The sequence below is a fragment of the Urocitellus parryii genome, chromosome 11 (assembly GCF_045843805.1).
Source record: "Urocitellus parryii isolate mUroPar1 chromosome 11, mUroPar1.hap1, whole genome shotgun sequence".
Taxonomy (NCBI): Eukaryota; Metazoa; Chordata; class Mammalia; order Rodentia; family Sciuridae; genus Urocitellus; species Urocitellus parryii.
Window position 1 is genome coordinate 50,310,464 of NC_135541.1, and position 21,778 is coordinate 50,332,241.

At 38.4% G+C, this 21,778-nt stretch overlaps 1 protein-coding gene across 2 annotated transcripts; it reads right to left on the bottom strand.

Annotated features, from left to right (window-relative positions):
• Positions 1-760: 760 nt before the first annotated feature.
• On the bottom strand, positions 761-20,683 carry Rpe65 (retinoid isomerohydrolase RPE65). Of its 2 annotated transcripts, XM_026409949.2 has the most exons (14): positions 20,673-20,683; positions 18,732-18,814; positions 16,841-16,991; positions 15,318-15,425; positions 15,078-15,219; positions 11,699-11,846; positions 10,453-10,534; positions 10,087-10,219; positions 9,842-9,981; positions 9,086-9,215; positions 2,406-2,520; positions 2,215-2,309; positions 1,997-2,108; positions 761-912 (listed from the first exon to the last, which is right to left on the bottom strand). In XM_026409949.2, the coding sequence occupies exons 1-14, from the start codon at positions 20,681-20,683 to the stop codon at positions 761-763; spliced, it is 1,602 nt and encodes a 533-aa protein (XP_026265734.1). The 2 variants fall into 2 exon arrangements, with proteins under 2 accessions (XP_026265734.1, XP_077647557.1); XM_077791431.1 differs by lacking the exon at positions 15,318-15,425.
• Positions 20,684-21,778: the final 1,095 nt, after the last annotated feature.

Sequence of the window (21,778 nt, forward strand, 5' to 3'; positions counted from 1 at the left end):
AGGCAACATAATATAACCCCTCAATATTATCCCACACTCAGATTGTAATTTGATATTTGTATTTTATGCTGCTTTAAAAAATTAGTCACTACTAATGTTTTACTTGTGTTGGCATAAATAAGCTTTAAATATATAACTTAATCTCTGAGATGTTATTTGATTGAGAGGCTGCAGTCAATGAGACATAGGTTTTTTCACTGCAAAATCAGAAGTGGTAGCAACTGCCAATATTTAATGGAATTAAGCATGGAATTGAAAAAAATTGAACAAAGAGATTAAAGTTCATTAAGGATCTTTAAGCAGTTACATATACACAGAGCAATTGCTATGTACTCTTAAATGATAGTCCCTGGAAAGTTTGGTTTTACTTTAGTAATTAAGCCTTTTTGCCTTGACTCAGCAAAGCTACATACAAATAAGGTATGTAGAAGACTTTGGGTTTTAAATGTTAAAAAAAACACATTAGAGCAGATAGCTAAAATTATCTTTTATATAGGAACAAAAATCAGTTTAATAAGTCCACATTAATTTCTTATTTGATTGTTAAATATTAAAAGAATTTTTCAGTTATGGTCTATTTTATCAAGAAAATACTTTTTTCTAAAGAGATTGTTTAGTCAGAAATCTTCTATAAGACATTGCAAAATTGTGTGCATGTGCAAGTTAAAAACACAACATATAACAGGCTAAAATTGAACAAATTTGATTGCAGAACTGAAGCTAGTTTTCTTAGTTTTGTCACCATAAACACATCTTATGCTCAGGATTTTTTGAACAGTCCATGAAAGGTAACAGGGATGTTAATCTCCACTTCAGCCCTGGCAACTTCACTCAAATCCTTGGCATTCAGAATCAGGAGGTATGCAGGCTTTTGTCCTGCCCCGGGGCTCACCACCACACTCAGAACTACACCTGTTAATCAGAAGTGCATAAGGCAGTTTTAAATTTAAAAGAACCTAGGACCATGGATTACATGTAATTGAAATAAAATCAGAGGTATTATACTGACAAAGAAAATCAGACTTCTTGTTTTCTTTTACCACTTGCTTCTCTGACCACCTGAAGGGGTCTTTAAAACTTTTCCTTCTTGAATTATAAGCTCCAAGAAGGGAGTGATCATGTCTGTCTTGCTCACAGCTATTTCCCAATATCCTACTACAATGACTAGATCATAGTAAGTGCTCATTAAGTACTTATTAAATGAGTGGATCTTTGTTCTTATCTATAACATAAGAATATAACATTTGTTCTAACTACTGAGAAAAATTGTAATGATCAAGTGAGAAACATGTTAAAAGACTAAAAGCAATAAGGTATATTATAGCCATAATTCCCAACATCTATGTGGATGCTGACTTCCTTCCAACAAAATGAGAATAAGCCTTTTTGTACTTTTGTCTGAATGGGATATATATATAATTATTTAGCATGAAATGGCTCAACAATCATTTATGTAATTTCTCTGTGATTTCCCATATCTCTCTGTCCCTGCTAATTAATGGCTAACTAAGACTAATACTTGGTAATGGAGTTGCTCTTTTATAGGCCACCGGTGGCTAGATCTTTTCTAGCCCATGTTTACTAAAAGAAAAATCAAAACTAGAGTCATAGAGCTGTACTCTCATTCTCTTTATCTGCTGGAAAATTCTGCTTCCCTTCCTAGAACACAATTTCTTTTCAGAAATGTATCTTGGTGAGGAGGGGGTGAATACCCGGATGGAATTCCTGCTGCCTGGCTCCTTTCTTCCCCTTTCCTGCATCTAGAGCAGACACTGATGCCCCAACAAGATACCAGATAGTGCTTCAGCATTTTTCCATTAGTAATCAACAAGATTTGATCATGAGATGAAATTCATGTGTGAATATGATTGTCCCTTCCTAGTATTAGGATCATTTTTGAACATTAGAGAATAATCAACCTAACTCTTCTCATAAGGACCTAACTCCCAGAACTCTGATCAGAAGAGGGTTCAGATATATTCATTTCTTTCATTACCATCATCTTCTTCCAAGGCTTCCGGGTGAGAAACAAAGATGGGTTCTGATGGATATGAATCCGGCTCTTGCCATACCCAAATTTCTTTAGTTTTGACATTCAGCTTACAGAGCTGCTTGTAAGAAAGAAAAATCAACCGATCAATCCGTCAATATGCTTTATTTGCTTAGCATATGACTCAACTCACTGTTCCAATATTAGAAAGATGCATTAATTACCCTGTCTGGAACAAAGTGATTCAAGCCAAGTCCATAGGCGTACGTATAAGGTTTCCCACCATACTTCTGGTAATTGATCTGAGGAAACTCAAATGCTACAAAATAGAGCACACACTTAGGAACACTGAGTTCATCTCTCTGAGCAGAACATTTGCTCTTTTCTGAGTGAGGGGTTCTCTAGATCAACTTACCTTGACGAGGCCCTGAGAAGAGAACCTCAGGTTCTAGCCAGATGGTCTCATCGCTGCACAGAATCGCTGTGGCTGTTGTGTTGGGGAGTGTGATCAAATTCTTGCCTGTGTCAGCCTGAGAAAGAAGATAACAGAAACCTCAGTGAGCAGGAAGCAACTCTGGAACAGCCGTATGTGCAGACTTCCGTTTTATCTCCTGTTTTTTCCTCAGGTCAATGTTCAGGAAAGAGCAATGTAGAAAACTAGATGAGGAAGCCTGGGCTGTGTGGGCAAGCAGTCTGTGCCTGTGCCAGGCACCAGCTGGGGGCTGCTGGAGAAGTCACAGAACCTCATAGGCCCTCAATATTTTGTAGAATTATTCTCATTTTATACAATGAGCCTGTCTTCAAAGAAAATTTAGGACTCCAAGGAAGGACCTCTGCAAAAAAAAAAAAAAAAAACATGGATAAATAAGTAAATTATACTTTCTGCAGACCAGCAAAGATGTCGACTGCCTGTGGGATGAAAGAGTATTTATCTATTTTATAGTTAGGATACCTTTTGGTTTTTTGAAAAACTCCATGCAGTTATGTTGCCATAAGGGGGTGGGGGGCAGAAAGAAGAAAGAAAGAGCTCTTTAAGAGCTCTTAGATCATGTAAATATGTGTGAGTACCCCCCCAACATATACATGCAAACATTTCAGATTATTTCATGAAAACAATGAATACCATGAGCTTTTTCTAAGAATATATTAATTTATTAATATTTTCATCAAATATGTAATTATATGTTTACTTGTGTATATGCTTTTAGTACTTGATTATAAACTCTATTCTAGGCATTTGGGATATTTCAGAAGGTAAAGTCCCTGTCCTCATGAAATTCCTATTTAAGGAAGATTAACAATAAATTAATAAATGTACTTAATAAGTAAAGTGCATAATATATCATGACTGTGGGGTGAAAAGAGTGGAAGAAGCAGAGTCAGAAGTATAAAGGTTCCATGAGGCCGAAATTTTAACAGGTGGTCAGGGTAGGCCTCTTTGCTGAAGTGGCATTTGACACAAAACTCTTAGAAGATGAGGAAATTAGCAGTGCATTCAAGCAGAGAAAACAAATGGTGCAAGGTCTGAGAAGTGCCTGAATGTACTTGAGTAGCATCGAAGAGGCCAGTGTGCAGCAACTGACTGAGCAAGGGGGAGAGAAAAAAGAAGAGTGTGCAGATGAGTGATGGGACCACACTGTGTAGAGGCATACAGGTTGGTATGAGGACTTGGCCTTTCTCTATAAATGAGTAATGGGAAGCCATTGGAGGTTTCTGAGCAGAGGAGTAACATGCTGTGATTTATTTTTAAAAGAATCACTTCGGCTGTTCTGTTGAATCTTACCTTGGGATTAATGGAGATGCAAGAGAGGTATCAGGGAAACCTGTTTGTCTTGAGAGTAATCTAGTCCAAAGAAAGCCATGGTTCTAGCTAGGCTGGTAGCCCTGGAGTCCGTGAGACATGGGAGATGGAGTCAAGGGGATTTCCTCATGGAGAAAATATCAAAGGAAGAGGGCTGTCAAGCCTAACACCATGGCATCTGGCCTGAACAATTAAAGGCTGGTGTTGTCACAAAAGGTCATGACTATTGTAGGTGGGAGAAGATGAGAAGTTCAAGTCTTGTCTTAATAATCCTGAGATGCCTAATGGATATCCAATCTGGAGATGGAGATATGGAGTTGGAAATAGGTTATAAAAACCTTAAGTATAAGAAAAGATAGGAAATATAAAAGTAGGCTACTTTAAAGCATTAGTCTTTGAAAGGAACTGAATACACAGATAGATGGTGGGGGGGTCGAGGATTGAATCCTGGTGCCCCCAACAAGAGGAGGAACATGTGGGTAGCTGGTTGGGGTAAAAGTAGTCAAGAGAAGGATTTTTTAAGAGCTTGATGAGTGATCAATTGAAATCATAGGGAAGAGATGATCTAGGAGAGAGGGGAGCATGTCCCTCAGTGGGTGAGGAGATATGGGGAGATTAGCTCTGGTTAGGAAGATGGATAATTCAGTATATGAGTGCAGATGCTGGTGGGTAGATATGGTAGCAAGAGTCTATGGTTCTTTTCTGATTTCTTTGTTCAGAGGAATAGGAAGCACAATCATCATCCACAGTTGAGTGTGGAGGTGGGAGGTGGGAGGTGATAAAAGTTTGAACAGAGGAGGATGTAGAATATTTAACTAGCAAAATAAGACAGTAAGTGAACTTGGGAAATGTGGCAGTCAGGTTTGTGGTAATACATTTAAAATTGGAACACTCAATGTGATTGTGTGTTGGCAGCATTTAAGTTTGGATTATGATGTACAAACATGGAGTGGGTGGATATTCCAGCTTAATTAGGGTTGTGATTTGGGTAGATAAGTTTGATAAACAGGAAAGAAGCAAAAGAAATGAGATTCTATGTAAGGGCTTGGTCATAATTATTGACTGTGGAATTCAACTTGAGTGAGGAGGAAGGCAAATCCTTTAGGGGAGTGAGTGATAATGAGAAAGTACTGTGTTCACTGGATTGGAAGCTCATGGCAGAAGTTGCAGTAGGGCAAGTGAATTAATAGACAAAAGGTATGAGTATGTCTTGCATGAAACAGATCATAGATGGAACACAATCATAGTCAATGGCAAGGTCAAGAGCACGACTTTGGGGAGTGAATGGTGAGATAAAGATAACATCAGTGGAGAGGTCAAGCAACTAAGAGGTCAGGTTGTCAGAAGAATCAACTGCAGTGTGCAGACTGAAATCACCAAGAATTAAGGGACAGGCATAGAATTGGGAAGACAGTGACACTGAGCCAGGAAGGAGAGGAAGTGGCAGCTAGTCAAAGACAATAATAATGAGGATTGTATGTATGGGTTTATGTATGTGTCACTTGGCTACCAGAATAGCTGAAATGATGGGGATTTTGAGAGTGGATGGAGGAAACAATGGTATGGAAACAGCCAACAGGAACAAGAACACCTAATTCAACTTCAGGCCAGTGGAACAGGTGCTGTCCTAATCTGCTCTGCTCTCTTTATGCAGAGGAGAAAGTGCCACCCCTAAAAGTTGCTCTTGGGAGACCAGTGCCCTAGAGAACAAGCCAGATTTTAGTTAAACAGTGTGGAGGGAACATTCTGAGGAAAGGATAAAGGGAATTTCTAGAAATGGATTATGGATTAAGAGTAAATAGTGGAAGATTTTCAGGAGAAGAAAGTGATGATCAAATAGGGAAGTAGATGTTGTGAAATGGGATCTCAAAGCACTTAGTGGTGATGTTGGGGAGAAGAGTGTTTATAGCTGATATACTTATATACCTGTGTATGGTAAGCACAAAGGTCTGTCAAACCTATTATTTACATGGTTTTAAGCTGACTTATTTTAGTGTTGTATCTTTTTAATCTATTACTAAATTTGCTTTTTATTATAAGAAATCTGTAATATCAACTTTGTCTTCCTCAACAAACCAGATCTTCCCTTCAATGATTTCATTTATCCTCATAGATACCTTTACCCTTTGACTCAGAAGTCTTACTACAGAGACTCTATCCTACAGCTTTTCAAAAATAATAAAGATGTATTTTAAAGATATCACCATTATCTTAATTATTAGATAAAAACTTCACTCATTTTATATTCTCAGTCTCTCTTCCTTTCCTTGATCTGTTGTTACCTCTCCTTTTAATTAATGGCCTTTTTATATTTCCTTTCATTATCAAACTTTGGGTAGTCTAAGTACTGCTCCCACATCCTAGCCACCTGCTGCCCCTGAAACTTGATGCCTACCTCTCTTGCTCTATTCCCTTGCAAATCACCAAATCAAGCATTTATTGTTTTCATTCTTTTCCACCTGTATGTAGCTTATGGCTCTCTTCAACCCCTCTCCTGCCCTCTCCTATTTGGCATTTCCCTTTCTTAGTGGTAATTAGGGCTCTCTTGTGGCTCTTTTTTTGGCACCCTTTTTTCTACTACTTTCTGCATATGGTTATTTCTTAAGCTACTGTATTTGGCTATCTTTTCTTCTCAGTGTTTGCTAGCTACCAAATTCCCCATTTTAAAAGTAAACAATCTTTTTATGTTTCTTTTAGAAAACCTATTCTAAAGTCTCATCTATTGTTATATATTTGATCTTCATTTCAATACCAGTAACTATCAGCTTTTCTTCTATTCAAAAACCTTCACTGTCTTCCCATTACCTGTCCAGTAAAATGAAAACTAATGATGACCCATGATGGTCAACCAGTGATGACCAACTCTCCTTTTTCCTCATTTTTGAATGTGGCTACTTAAATGATCCTCTTTTATTTTCTTAAAGATGATTGTGATTTTTACTATTAGTAGTAAAATAAGTTTCCCCAAATCAACTGGCCCATTCTTTCGATAAATGTTTATGAGCATTCAGCTACGTGCAGGAATTGTGGTTCCTCAGGGAAAGGCAAAAGCGCTTGGGTGCCCTGTTGATTGACTGGTGGCCCACCAGGATCCATGTTCTGAACCTCTGGGTCTCTGTATGTCAGTTGCCTATTGAACATTTCTGCTGAGATGACCATAAGGTGTTTCTAACTAGGAATTATAAAATAAATCTTACTCTATTTCTTGCAAACCAGCTCCTGCTACTTCTATGTTTCTAATTCAGTGAATTGTATCATCATTCATCCAATTGCTCTGGGAAGAAATCTGAAAGTTATTCCAAATTCCTTCACATATAACTTGATATTGACTCTTGCGGATTCCACTTCCTACATATTTCTCAACTTTATACTTTCCTTTGTCTCTCAGTTGCCATTTCTTTTATTCAGGTATTCATTGTATTTTATGTGCTCCATTGTATTTATGCTAGTCTCTCCACTGTCCCATCTGTGCTCCATGATGTGCCAGGTGGACCTTTAGGAAACATATACCCTGTCATGTCATATGCATCCCTAACATTTAAAATACAACAATGGGGCCAGGCATGGTGGTGCACACCTGTAACCCCAGCAGCTCAGGAGTCTGAGGCAGGAAGGTCATAAGTTCAAAGCCAGCCTCGGCAACTTAGTGAGGCTCTAAGCAATTTTGCAGGACCCGGTCTCAAAATAAAGAAATACAAAAAGGGCTGCTGATGTGACTCAATGGTTAAGCAGTCCTGGGTTCAATCTCTGGTAGCAAACAAAACAAAACAAAACGAAACAAAATTTCAACTGCCCCTTTTCATTTAAAAATCATCCAAAGGCTTATAAAGCCCCTTATACTATCACGCCAGCCCATCTTTCTGATCTCTGTGGCTGATACCCTCTCCCTTAGGCTCCTAATGAACTAGCTCCAGAGACCATGTAACATTTTCATATTAGGTCTTGCTTTTTAAACTCCTCCTTGACTGTAGAAATTCTTGCCTACATTAGTGTCTAACCTTAACCTCTTGCACGTTCTTATTCCTTAAAGAGTTTTTAAGCCTGCTTAAGAGCAGTAGCATCTGGTTCTAAATTGGGTTTCTTTTCCACTACATCTGATATAAGCCTTTGGTTCAAAGATTTACCTTTCACACAGCTGCCTCAACTCTTTTTGTGCAACTAGAGAGCACATAGACATAAAGGAGAGTGTATGTTCATGTATTTATATGTGAAAGTTATATTTTTTATGAATTTAGCTTTTTTCACATTAAAAATTTTGATTATAACTCAGATTATTCTGAAAAGATAGGTAGTGAATACAGAGAAGAAAAAGCGATGACTGTGTTGGGGCTCAGAAAACAACATACCAAAATATGCCACTGACTTCTGGGAAGCTGCAAATGCAGGGCAGGGCTTTCTCCAAAGTTCTCTTCTCTACCTAAAGACCCAATCTAGCAAAGAGGAAAGCAATTGCCTTAAATCTTCCTGCTGAAATTCTATTTCACTGGGAAGATTAAACTAGTATCACAGAGAAACTGAAAATCAAATACCAGACCTGGAATCTAGAAGAACTTTGTTTCTGGCCATTGTCTATCCTAGAGTCTCAATCATTTCCCCTAAAAATCGTTTTTCTTCTCTACACATGCCTGTAGCCCCCAACTTCCTCTCTGCTATGAAGAGGGTATTTGAATCTCAACCACCAGGCCCTGCTTTGAATTTCATATTTTATAGAGCATGTACATATTAATAAATTTGCATGCCTGTTCTCTTGCTAATCTATTGTCAGTTTGTTTCAGTTACCAAACCTTCAGAGGGGAAGTTTGAACTTCCCTACAGCAGTCTAATGCTATTAATGATTTTTGTCCTCTAGTGATATTTTCACATTAATAGAAAATCAAAATAATTCACTGATTACCCTACAAAGTTATTTTTTTGATACTTCATTGCTCCAAAATTTCAAATATTTCAAGAATGCTATTGATAAAGGATCCTAGAAACCAGCGGGTCTCCACTATTCACTGAGAAAGTATATTTTTAAAAGGATTTTGTAACTGAAATAGCAGCAGATTTAGAATCACGGAACCTGGTTTTTGTCCTGGCTTTGCTGCAGTTGGCTTGTGCTAAGTTAGATCACTCTTCTGAGCTTCAGTTTTCTTGTTTCAAAAACGAGGGGAGTTTAGTCAGTTTATGTTTAAAGTTCCTTCCAGATCTGAAATTTTAATACCATATATATATATAAACATGAAGCCAGACAACATTTGTTAGAGAGATGAAGCATCCTGGTTATATCTGAAATCCGTGGGGAAAAAGGTTACCTTGTCGATATTCAAAGGTAGTACATATCTTCTAACTTCCGGTTGAGGAGCCTTTCTGGCATTTTTTTTTACCTCTTCCCAGTTCTCACGTAAATTAGCTAAATATAAGTAATTATAGACGAATTCAAATCTGCAAAATAGGAAGTCAATCATGAACACAGTTATAAATAATTTTAGAGAGATGATTCCTGACTCTTAAAAGCACACGTTCTTCACCAACTGCTAATGACACAGGTGTATTAGAGGACTTTCCTCTAGCCCATGCTGGGTGAAAACAGAGAAACCTGCCTTGTGGTTATGTTTTAAAAGCAGCAGCTTCAGATACTTTTTGCTTTTCTGCTTTTCTGTCAACACTATATTTGTGTCTTTAGGAGCTATTATGTTTTTAGTGACTTGGCTAATTTGAAAAAAAAAAAAAAGTGTCTCTCTCTCCCAATCTCAGAGTGAGTAGGGTTCAAGGCTCCTTAGAGTTCTTGCTGGGTTTAAGAAAGTTTAAGTTCATGTCTCAGGTCACAGAACCTTTTATTTTTAGGTCTGATACATGGACCTAGTTTGTCTTCAGTCACTGATCCCCGGTATGTATTTATAATTACTTAAACTCCATACTGCTTTTTCAATTACACCTCGTGACTTCTGCATATCTCTTGCTTTGTGAGATGTGATTTGGGTTGAACATTGAAATTAACATCTCTCCAAGAGCCCCTTATGGTCCAGAAGCTGCTGGAGATGGATCATTTACCCAATATCCTCTCTTACCCTTTCCAGCAACAGAGGTCCACAATCAGAAACCCATTGTCTTCATAGGTGTTGATGTGATGGAAGAGGTTGAAGGAAGAGGTTCTGTATTTATTATTAAGGTACTTTCTTCTTTTTTTGTCAGCAATATGAAGCCAAACCTTGAGAAGTAAGGAAACTATTTTGATGCATTTAGAAAGGCGAGAAGTGTACATTATGAAATACCTTTTTCAGCATCAGCAAAGTGACAAATAGATCAGACTTACCCCCATGGTTTCATTGGACTCAAAACAGTCCATGTAGTTGGCTCCCCAAAGACTCCATGAAGAAAGGAACTTGAACAAGTTTATTTTGACTGGTGTCTCCACAAAAACGATGTAATTGGGGGTCAGACCAAAACTGAAAAGGAAATGGGCTTGTGAATTGAAGGGCTGAGTCTCAATGCACAAAGAAACATCTATACACAAGGTATGTTTAGCTACATGAATCAACAGTGCCTACATGAAATTAATTATGTTTAAATTTAAATCTCTGCAAGAAAACATCGTGATCAGAATTGGTATCAAAAGGTAGGCAAAGCAGATCTTTAAACTTGAGTTTTCCTGAAGATTCATGGCAGGCCTTCAAGTTACCTATGGACGTAAGATGGCTTGAATCGGTCACTGCAGGGGAATTGTACAACGATCTCTGACTTGCTTATTGGATCTTCCTTGTCTGAAATAAAGTGGTTTTAAAAGGCTTTGGAAGAGCCTCTTATTTTTTTTAAAAAAATACAAAGCATTTAGAACAGCTTATACAAGCAAAGAAATACATTTTCAGATATTGAATTCAGAGGTTTTTCTCAGTCATTGTCATCTCTTAGGAAATTTCACATGAAGCTGCAATCACCCAGGAAAATCCAAATAGCAGCAGATTTGGAAAAGTGCACTCCAGTATGTCTGTGGAAGAGTGTTATGGAGTCACATTCCATGACAAATGGAGATGGGTTTTAAGTCAGAGGCAAAATTTTGGTATGGTCAAAACGCCTTTTATAGCATCTTAAGATGCCTAAATTACAACGTAGATGGGTTTATATCCACAACCCTATATGATAATTCTTATGCACATTAAAGTTCATTTATTACCAAGTTATTGGTCTTCAAACCTTAGCGTGCATCAGAAATACACATAAATGATTTCCTGAAATTCTGACTGTAGGTCCTTCTCCAAAGATGTCTCATCCAGTCTGCTTGAAGTGGGGCTTAAGATTTCTATTTCTAACAAATTTCCAGTTGATGCTGCTGGTCTGTAGCCTCCTCTTTAAGAACCATACTAAGACATACCAAACAAAACTTTACATGAATCCAAGTCTATCATTGAGAGGATTGTCAATGGACCTGATAATGAATGGAAGTTGAATGGAGAATTTTTGATTGTCCTACTTTAAATCTTTTTCTAGACTTGTTTTTAGTTTGGGGAATTAAACACAAAATAGTCCACTTTCATATATATATATATATATATATATATATATTACACATATATGTTTATTTAATTTTAAATTTGCTTGGCCCATGAATAATTGCTCAATACATGTTTGCTGAATTTGAATCTAAATTGTACATGATAAATCCACATATACACTAGTTGATGAAACACCATGGAAGAGAACTTGACCTCTTGTTTTCTGTGGTTTCAAGTTGTCACCTCTTGCTGTAGTACCTTTGAGCATTAGTATCCTGATAGCATATCCTGTAGTACCTTTGAGCACTAGTATCCTGATATATAGGGATGAGAGCATTTTTTTAGTTTGAGAGAAATTTAACATACCATATTTTCAGTAGTTTTTTCCACAATGTAGATACATATTTTCAGAAAAAGAAAAACTGATAAACTCACCTGCTTGCAGTGGAGGAATCTTTACAATATTGTAGGCAATTGAAAAGTTTTTCCCAAAGCAATTACCAATGTTGTAAACGGTTCCATCACTTTCAATGTGGGGGTGAGCAGTGGCTCCGTTGACTGAGACATAGTTGCAAAGGTCAACCTATGGGAAGGAGAAAAAAACACCATCCATGTTAAGAGAAAGAGGATCACACCTTTGTCCCTAGGTCTCATCCCATCATTAACCCCTTGCATCCTTGCTATAAGTGCACTTTGTCTTTCTTTTCATCTCTCTGGATCCAACCCTCTTTCAGCTTTGCCTGAAGTCCCACCATTAGTGCAAAACTCTCCTCTGACCCCCACATGGACTCTGAAATCTGAAGTTCTATGACTGTGTTCATTCCTTGAAGTATACCATATAGTGCTCTGGTGAGTTTCTTTTTGCAACTACACCTTGATCTTTAACAATGATAAACTTGAGACCTGTGACTTCTTTATATGTCTTTAATTGTACTATATTGAATTGTGTAAAATTCTTGCTATTTGATAATTTTTCATAATAAAAATTACAATTTGGCATGGGACAACCTAAATACCAAGCCCAGTGTGTTCAACATATGTATTTGGAACTGAAAGGAACTTTGGGATTTATCTAGTATGCCAGGCACTGTGCCAGGATCTAGGAAAACAGAAGATCCTTACTTTTAAGAACTTTGGTCTAGACCTATCCTGTCAATGTGATAGCCAGTAGTTATGTGTAGAAATTTAAATGTAAATTATAATTAGATAAAATTTCAAATTTAGCTCCTCAGTCACATTAGCCACACTTACAGTGTTCATTAGCATTGTAAAATGTGATCAGAGAACATTTCCATCATTATAGAAAGTTCTATTGGACAGCACTGCATTAGACCAATAAGCTTTCATAAAGGACAGTGAGTGCAACACAGTACCTGCAGAGAAATGCTATCTAACCCAGACTGGGGGATTAGGCAGCTTCCCAAGCTTCCTATTAGCCCCCAGTTAATTCTTGATGGTGAGTAGAAGTTAACCAGGCAAAGTAAGGTGTGTGTGTTAGGAAGCAAGAATCCTAATGTGAAGACACAGAATTATGAAATGCATATGCTCTCTGGGCATTACCAGGTTATGCAGCATGGCTGGTGTGAAGGTGTGAACGGAAGAGGAGAGGTGAGAGTGGCCAGCACCTCCCCATTTGGACTTTTCCTCTGAAACCATGGGGGACCTAGATTGAGTAACACATGAATGTTTGCATTTCAGAGCAAAGGCTTCTGCTGCAGTAAGGAAATTATACTTAAGGGCATCAGCTGGAGGCAAAAGTACTGACTAGTTGGGAGGTTATGTCAGTTATAATAAATAAAAATTTTCAAATTATATTTTTATGTGAAGCCAGGGTACAGTGGTATGCACAATGGGACCTATAACAAAGTTTTCTGGAGACATATCACAGCTTCTACATTTCTAATTAAAGTACTATGTAATGGGAATATGGATTCATTTCAGAGCAAATTAATCTTTTAGAAATTCAACTTCACTTCTTCTCTAAATGATCCACACAAACTTGAACATGGTTATACACGTATCAACAGGAAAGAGCTCTTTATACTCCCAATAGCTTTGGGAGTATATGTCAAGATGCAGTAAGTATGTCTGTCAAGAATTATAGATCAGTATGTGATATTGAGACTCAGTGTTGGGGATATTTTTTCCTTTCTGTTACCACTGCATTTGTAGCTCTGATATTTTCAATTATTAAATTTACTTTTAGCAGATATATAAAAGCATAAAATTGTACATATTAGTGGGGTGCCATGTGATATTACAATATGTGTATATAATGCCTAATGTTTAAATCAGTTTAAACATATCTATCTCCTGTAACATCTATCATTTCTTTATGTGAAGGTATTCTAAATCCTTTCTCCTAGCTTTCTGAAATACAGAGAACTTTATTGTAATCTGTAGTCTTTACTGATCTCCTAGCTGGTATACGTATTTCTTTTACTCTCCCATTCAGCCCATATGTAGCTTCTCAATTAAACGTCCTAAAGTACAGCTCTATTTATGCCACTTCTTTGAGTTAAGACTTTCAGTAGTTTTTCATTAGCTAAGCAACTGATTCCAAATTTTTAGTGTGTTATTCAAGCTTTTAGTTTCACCCTATCCTGTTCTCCTTGACATTACATATTCTAGATGAGTAGCTCTGGTATGGGAGTGTTGTTGCCCCCTACTGGGAGATCTAGAAATGTCACAGGCATTTTGGGTTTGAGCAGTGATTGAGGACACGACTGGCATTTAGTGGATAGGTCGGGGACACCAAACCCCTATGATGCATAGGAGAGCCCCTACAGGATGAGTCACCTCCTGCCCAGTGCTGCTAGTGCCCCCACTGAGAAACACTGCAATTCTAGCCCAAAGAGATTACTTTTGGACATGTCCTTTATTTTCCCACCTCTGTGCCTTCCCTCATGTTACTATTCCATCCAGATTGTCTTTTCTCTAAATTCACAGGACCTGTACTTGCCTTAAGATTGCAGCTCAAATGCAAATTCTTTGACCCCTGCTTGATCTGTCCTTGCTTAGATCCTCAACTACTGCCAGAAATAATTTCTTATCTGTGCATTCTTAGAAGGTTTTTCTTTTCTTAAAGGACTCATCACATTTGATGTCTATTATATTTTAAATTTGTATTCTTGCTTGATTTCTTCATCTAGATGTTAAGCTTCCTCAGGGCAAGAATGCTGCTTGTCAAGTTGGTGTCAATAAATATTGGTTGAAATTATGAGTCTGTTTTAAGGAATATTGCATTGAAATTGCCTAAATTCTCAGAAAAAAATGTTACTTTCTAATATGACTGATATTTATATGTGGTATTTAAGATATAGCATTATTTTTAATAAGAAATGTCTACAATAAGAAGCAAATTAGTGCAACCTATTTTTCTAGAACCACAGAAAGCAAGGTTTCAATATTAAATTTATAATAGCTATAAATTTTTGAACACCCAGTAGGTTCAAGTTCCATGATAGCCTGTAAAAGCCTTGAAGTTCAGGAATCATGTTGATATATCTCTTGTATCCGGCAAAAGTTCTGGCACATGGAAAGCCCTTAATGAATATTTGTATCACAAATGAAAAAAATGAATGAATATATTAGGCATTTTATATGTTTTTTCTCCAATCCATATAAATGTTTAAAATATTGCAGATGAAGAAACAAAGTGTGTCCTATATCACATAGCTGGTAGTTGGTGACAAAGCAAGGATTTTAAATTTGATCTTGTTCTCATGTTCTTTCCATCAAATTGCACAGTTGATCTAATTCCAAGTTCCACATTCTAAACTCCTGAGCAACATACCTGAGCACTGTGTCCTACCTGCTTAATTGTCTCTAAGGTCTCTGGATTAATCTTTGTAATAAAGTTGGTCTCTGTGCAGGCATAGTAATCTTCTCCCACTGGGTAGACGTTTACAAGGGCATTGTCGGTAACCTCCACTCCTCTAAAGTAGGAAAAAAACCTGCAGAAACAAATGAATTATTCAGTTCAACAACTTTCAAGTCATAAGAGAAAAAGGGCTGATGTAAAATGTCTTTAATAACATGCAGTTTCAGAGACCTGGAGAATATATTCTTGCAGGGGTCAGGGAAAGCACAGGTGCCAAATTCTGTTATGACGATCCTTTTCTCAGTCATTGCACGCACGTAGGCATCAGTGCGGATGAACCTGGAGAACATGGAGACAAGGAGAGGATCAACGCAGTCCAAGTGCAACTTAGAATGGTCATTCAGTGTGCCTTCATCAATTCAGAATGGTAAAGCCATCACATGAAGAATGAAGAGTATTGTCAGTTCTCCCTCTTGGAGTGACCGCAGGGAAAGAGATAATATCATGCTCTGAGGCTCAATTTAGTCTTTTAAACTTTACAGTGACAGATGAGGAAATTGAGGTTCAGAGAAGTTAAGTGATTGGCATATGTGACCTAGCTGGGTTACAACTCTAGTTGATCAGAGTTGGACAAAGTGGGCTTTCCATCTCACATCCCTTGACCCTATAGGAAGTTCACATAGTACTTCTGGCTTCCTGTAGCTTGTAACCTATCAACGGACCTATCCTTCCTGTGTTTTTATTCAATTTTAGAATTTATTTTGTGGTACTTTTGAAAGTAGGTATTCTTGAATTCAATGAGCAGGCGGATCTGCTGAACCATATCCAAGGCTAGCTGCAAGGGTTGCCTAGGATTTCTCATATGAAGAGCCAATTAAAATCTGATTTTTGCACTTTTGTAAAGAGGAATGAGGTCTTTAGAGGGCATATGAAAGCTTTATTTCAACTCCAGAATTTGCTCTCATGGCTAAAGTTTTGCTTGATGTAAACTGTTTCTTTTCTAATACTGTCCAAGGTATCCTGACTAATTCAAATCTCCAGTTACGCTTCCTTTTGATGTTTCTTCAAAATGCCTGAAATCTGTGGTGATCCATAAAGTCACTAAGAGGCCTGAATAATTAAACAGGACAAGGTGTTTCTTGTTGTGCCAGGGGGACTTGCTGGAATGCTGGCTTAGACTTTCAAGCCTTTTAGCAATAACTTCATGTTTTTAAAAAACTACTCTTTCTGGGCCCCTGATGAAATATTTGGTCCTTCCCTCCTTTGTGTCACTCTAGTACTTTCTGATTATAACAGGAAAGGAATCAACATAACTAATGGCCCAATAATAATAATAATAACCATCACAGTGACTTTTGTGTTGACTCTGTGCTTCCTAGGAAATTGAGTGGGGGGGGGTCACAGAGGACTCCTTTAATCCTTGTAATGAACCTGTCAAGTAGATGGTATTATTTTCCTCATTTTATAAATGAAAAAACCGAGAATTAGGGTCAACATCTTGCTAGAGGTCACCTATCAAGGCAAGTGGTGCCTGGTAGGTGTAGGACTTGAAGGCAGGTGTGTCCCAACCCAGACCTCTAGTTCCTAACTTCTTCATTATCTCATGATAGTCCCAGGTGTCTCTGTAGACACCTGATCTAGGTAGATTCTGAGAAGTAAGTGGGTATAGAGGTCCCCTACTGGTTCAGAAGGTTAAAAGGCACGTAACTGAGGTCCCACTGCTAGGAAAAGGCTGGGACCCTGTTCTCTCTTACCTTCTGTGGTATGTGACATGTCCTTCTTTAAAGTCAAACTTGTGAAGGAGGGCTTGCCCGTCAAACAGGTGGTAAAATGGCTCAGATCCAACTTCAAAGAGTCCTGGCCCACATCGAAGGAGACTGCCAGTGAGCCAGACAGGGATCCTGCCTGTAATGAAGTGAAACATAGAACATGGCTTCCTGTTCCTGCCCTGGGGCTGGATTTGACCCTTCTAAGTTGGAGTAATGGCACTAGCAGCCTGATTGGGCAGCCTCTGCTGGACAAAGTTGGCAGTGACTTTCCCTCCTAGCCCTCATGCCAGATAACACTTAGAAGGTGTCTGCTGACTGGAATCTCCCTTTTGCTAGGAGACATGGTGGTGGAAAACTTGTCGATGCCTCAGAGTTAGGAGAAGAGGCTAGAAGGAGTGAAGGGAAAGCATCTTGTGGTGAATGGGATTCTCCACTTAAAAAACTTTCCCAGGTACCAGTCTGTTTACTTTTCTGCCCTCTTACTTTTAACACAAATTTCTTAATGCATGGGGGCAGATTAAAGGGTAACAGAATGGATTAGGAATTGAGATCAGGTCATTAAGAAAGGTGTGCGTACAGAAGAAACATCTAAATGAAACAATAGGGATACTGTTTTTTTGTTTGTTTATTTGTTTTAATGTAGGATTCCATCCTGTTGAGGGTATGAACTGCTGTCCAGATGAAAGTTGACCTGCTGTGGCAGAAATTGCATAGGGCTGAGTGTCAGGACCTGGATTTTGGTGCAGGATGTGCTGCATGCCTTCACTGGGCCTCAGTTTCCTTTTCTGCAAAATGAAGGGTTTCCATAATAGCCCTTAAGGACTTTCTGCTTGCACAGTGAGGTTTATGTCCTGTTACCCTTTTAAAAGTACAGTGTTTGCTCAGTTTTCACTAGAATTTTTTTTTAAACAAATGGATTATTCCCTATATATCAGTCTCAGCAGTTTACCTGATATGGGATAAAAACTTGAAAAGAAGGCATGTATTACCTAAAAGCATAATACTAAGTTTTTATTACTAATGCCTAGATCGTTAGCATCAGAATCATGTGGAGAAAGATCATTTGCCTCATCCGTTCTAAAGAGGAGGAAAGAGCTTTGCCCAGGCATTGACCCTTCCTGTAAAATACTGAGCAAGGAGACTATATGGATCACATGGAGTCTTTCGACAAAGATGGCGATAGTGATAATAACTACCACCTATTGGTCACTTTGTATCCGATTTTGGGTTAGTCATTCTATTTATATTACCTCATTTAGTTACAACATCCCCATGAAGGAATTTTTGGATTTTGGTAGGTGAGGGAATTGAGGTTCAGAAGTTTTAGGTAATTTTTTTAGGATTTTCAGATGGCGAAATAATAGAGCTGTGACTATACCTATACCTGCCTGTCCCCAAACCAACCAAATGGGCATGAAACCCACTATCCTTTAATGTAATATTCCCAGATATTTGTCACGAGGCCCTCACTCACACAAACCCTCCAGCAAGAGACTTTATTTATGGGGATTACTATGTGCCAGGCACTGAGATGGGCTCTGTCAACTTGAAGATGAGATAGGTGTAGTCCAGGTTCTCAAGGAATTCCAGTTAGGTAGTACTTCTCTATATCAGAGAAGTAAAGTAAGGGCAAATGAGAGGAAATGTGTTCTTGGGCAAAAAAACAAAACAAAACAAAACAAAACAAAACAAAACAAAACACCCTAAACCTCCAGCTTTCCTTTCCTGTAGCCCAGAGAGGAAGCCAGTTCTGACAGTGCCAATGAATAGGAAGCCAGAGAAGAGACACCTCACAGCAAACACGATGGCTTCACAGTAGTTACCAACCTGTCACGTGAGCTGTGAGTGGTGAGGACAGTTCACAGTAGTTACCAACCTGTCACGTGAGCTGTGAGTGGTGAGGACAGTTCCTCCACAGTTTCAAATAGCTTCTTGTAGCCACCAGCCGGGTGTTCCACTCTGAAATGGTAGAACAATGAGGAAGAAGCTCATATTGATACTTCAAGAAGAGAGTACAGGGAGACAGAGGCAGCACTCCAAGAGAGAAGGCGCCTCAGCTCCATGCCAATGTGCTACTGCCAATCTGGCAAGGAGCACTTGGGGCTTGTGGAGAGAGAGACATACTCAGGGAGAGAAGGGGGGCCCTGCTCAGTGCTCCTCCTTTCAAGTCAGTTGGTCACAGGGGACTCAATTCTGTCATCTGCAGTTTTCCTGTATTTCTGAAGACAAATCAACAAATCTGCTCTATCACTTATCTTCCTGAACTTTGATCCTATACAAAACCTTTCTTAAGAATTGCCCTGCCTTAAATATCAAGAATACAAGTAACAATAAATGTTCGTGAGTATGTGGGAAAATTACATTCATACATTGCTGGTAGGAATGCAAATTGGTGCAACCTTTCTGGAAAGGCGTATAGAAATTCCTCAAAAAACCTGTAGGAATGAAACCACTATTTTACCCAGCTATCGCACTGTGTACATACCCAAAGGATTTAAAATCAGTATACTAGAGTGACACAGCTACATCAATGTTTATAGCAGCTCAATCTACAATAGCCAAGCTAATGAACCAACCTATGGGCCCTTCAACAGATAAATTGGATAGAGAAAATGTGGTATATATACACAATATTCCATATTACTCAGCCATAAGGAAGAATTAAATTATGACATTTTCCAGTAAATAGATAGATCTGGAGACTATAAGGCTATGTGAAATAAGCCAGTCCCCAAAAGCCAAGTCAAATGTTTTCTCTGATATGTGGAAGCTAACTCACAATGGGTTGGGGAAGGAAAAGAACAGAAATTCGGTAGATTATATAGACAAAGGGGAATGGAGGGAAGGAAGGGAGTATAGGAAAAGAAAAGATAGTGAAATGAATCTGACATAATTTTTCTATGTATGCATGAATACACCACCATCATGTTTATCTACAAGAATGGGGTCCTAATTAGAATAAGATATATTCCATGCCTTTATAATTACATCAAAATTGATTATACTGTATAACTAATTGATTATATGTATAACTAAAAAGAATCAAAAAAAAAAAAAAAAAGAAAAGAATTACCCTGCCCTATTGACACTCTCTGCTGAATGCATCATTGACTTTCTGGCCTCATGGGGAGACTCGTTCCTCTGGCTCCTACAGATTGGGAGACAACAGCATTTAAGGTCAGATACCTCATCCTCTTTCCTTTATCCATATTATACTATCATTTCTTCTCATCTTCTAATTCTTTACCAAACCTTGAGAACTATAGTATTTTTCTAGAACTAGTCAGATCAAATGATTCTGTATTTTTGCTTAATTCCTACAGCCTGTGTTTGCCTCCATGTTATGATTTCTTGGAGTGGGAGCTCTCATCAGACTTCCTAATTAGAACCACTTTTTTAAATAAGCATTTACTTTGTACCACATATCATAAGAAGAACTTTGTATGGTCCTAGCTCATTCATAACACAATGAGGTAAGTATTATTGTTATACTCATTTTACATATCGAAAACCTTTAATAAGTTAAGTAGTTTAGACTTTAAAATGTTAAGTGATTTGCTCACAGACACACAGCTAGTAAATGACTCTGAAAGAAGTGGAACCCAAGTCTGCCTGAAATCCTCATGCTTATAGTCTGCCACACAAACCTCACCAAAATTCTGTATATTTACTTTGATGCATGGAGAAATTCCTGCATCATGACCCAAGGGTTTTCTTTACACAGGTCACTAACCAGTGTCGCCTTGTTACAAGCTCTTCATCACCATATAATGCCATTGCTAAGGTATTAAAAAAAAAAAACTCCCAAGATACTTACTGGATAGACATTTTCTCCCAGTGCAGGATCAAGAATTCTGGCACCGACTGAGGAATGAGGGAGCAAGTCCTCAGCCAGGGGCTTTTGTATGCCTCTAAATCCCCCTAAAAGGAGTTATGGCTTTGGGAACCCTTCTCCGCCCCTCCGCTGAAGGAGGGGGAACAGAAGTGGCTTTCAGTGCTCAGATCCTCCTGATGCCTGAGCATTATTTGGGCTTGCTGTTCCCATAACAGTTTCTTGGCTGTTTTCCAGAGTCCTCGATCCTTCCCAAGGAGAATGAGAAGTGGATTGGAAAGAAAGGAACTGTGTGGGAGTGGCCAGCATGGGGCCTGAGCTGATCTGAGTCACCCCACTGGAACCTGGCACCCATCTCTGATGCCCACACCCTCTACCACTTCTGTGCCTTCATCTTTATCTCCTTCATTTATTTATTCACTCATTTATTTAAAAAATCCATTACATGCCATCTGCAGACTGGATGGATATTGGTACTGTCCCTCTCTCCATAGATCTGAAAACTCTGTTAGCGTAACAGGGAACTAATAAACCAGTTAATAAAGTTTGGGTAGTACTAGGAGTGGAGAAGTATGGAATGTTATGGAAGCACATTGTAGCAACTCGAACCCTCTCTGGCAACTTTATTGGTACCTTTCAGTGCTTAAAATTTTCTATTGAGGCTGAGGACTCTGCCTGTATCCTTTCACTGAGGATAAAATTCTTCATGTCCTTACTGAAGTTTGCCTGTTCTCCATCCTAGCTTCCTGTCTGTTGGTGTATGTTCTGTGCTCAGAGAGTATATATAGAACTATTTCATTCACATTTCCATTCTCATATTAAGCCCCTGTTATTATTAGGCACAAACATGATGTCCACAGGAGTCTCTGGAAAATTGTCAAGATAAAAACTATCTGCAACTTTAATACTTTTTGAAAAATGAATGATTTTACATTTAATAAATGGTTATGACTACCAACACTACAGCTGTTCTCCAGCAAAATGGTATAACAATTAATCTGAGCCATCCCCAAGTTAGATAACAGGATCTTGGTTTCTCAGCTTGCCTACAGCCAGGGCATGGTCCTGGCAACTTGGCCCCACCCATCTGA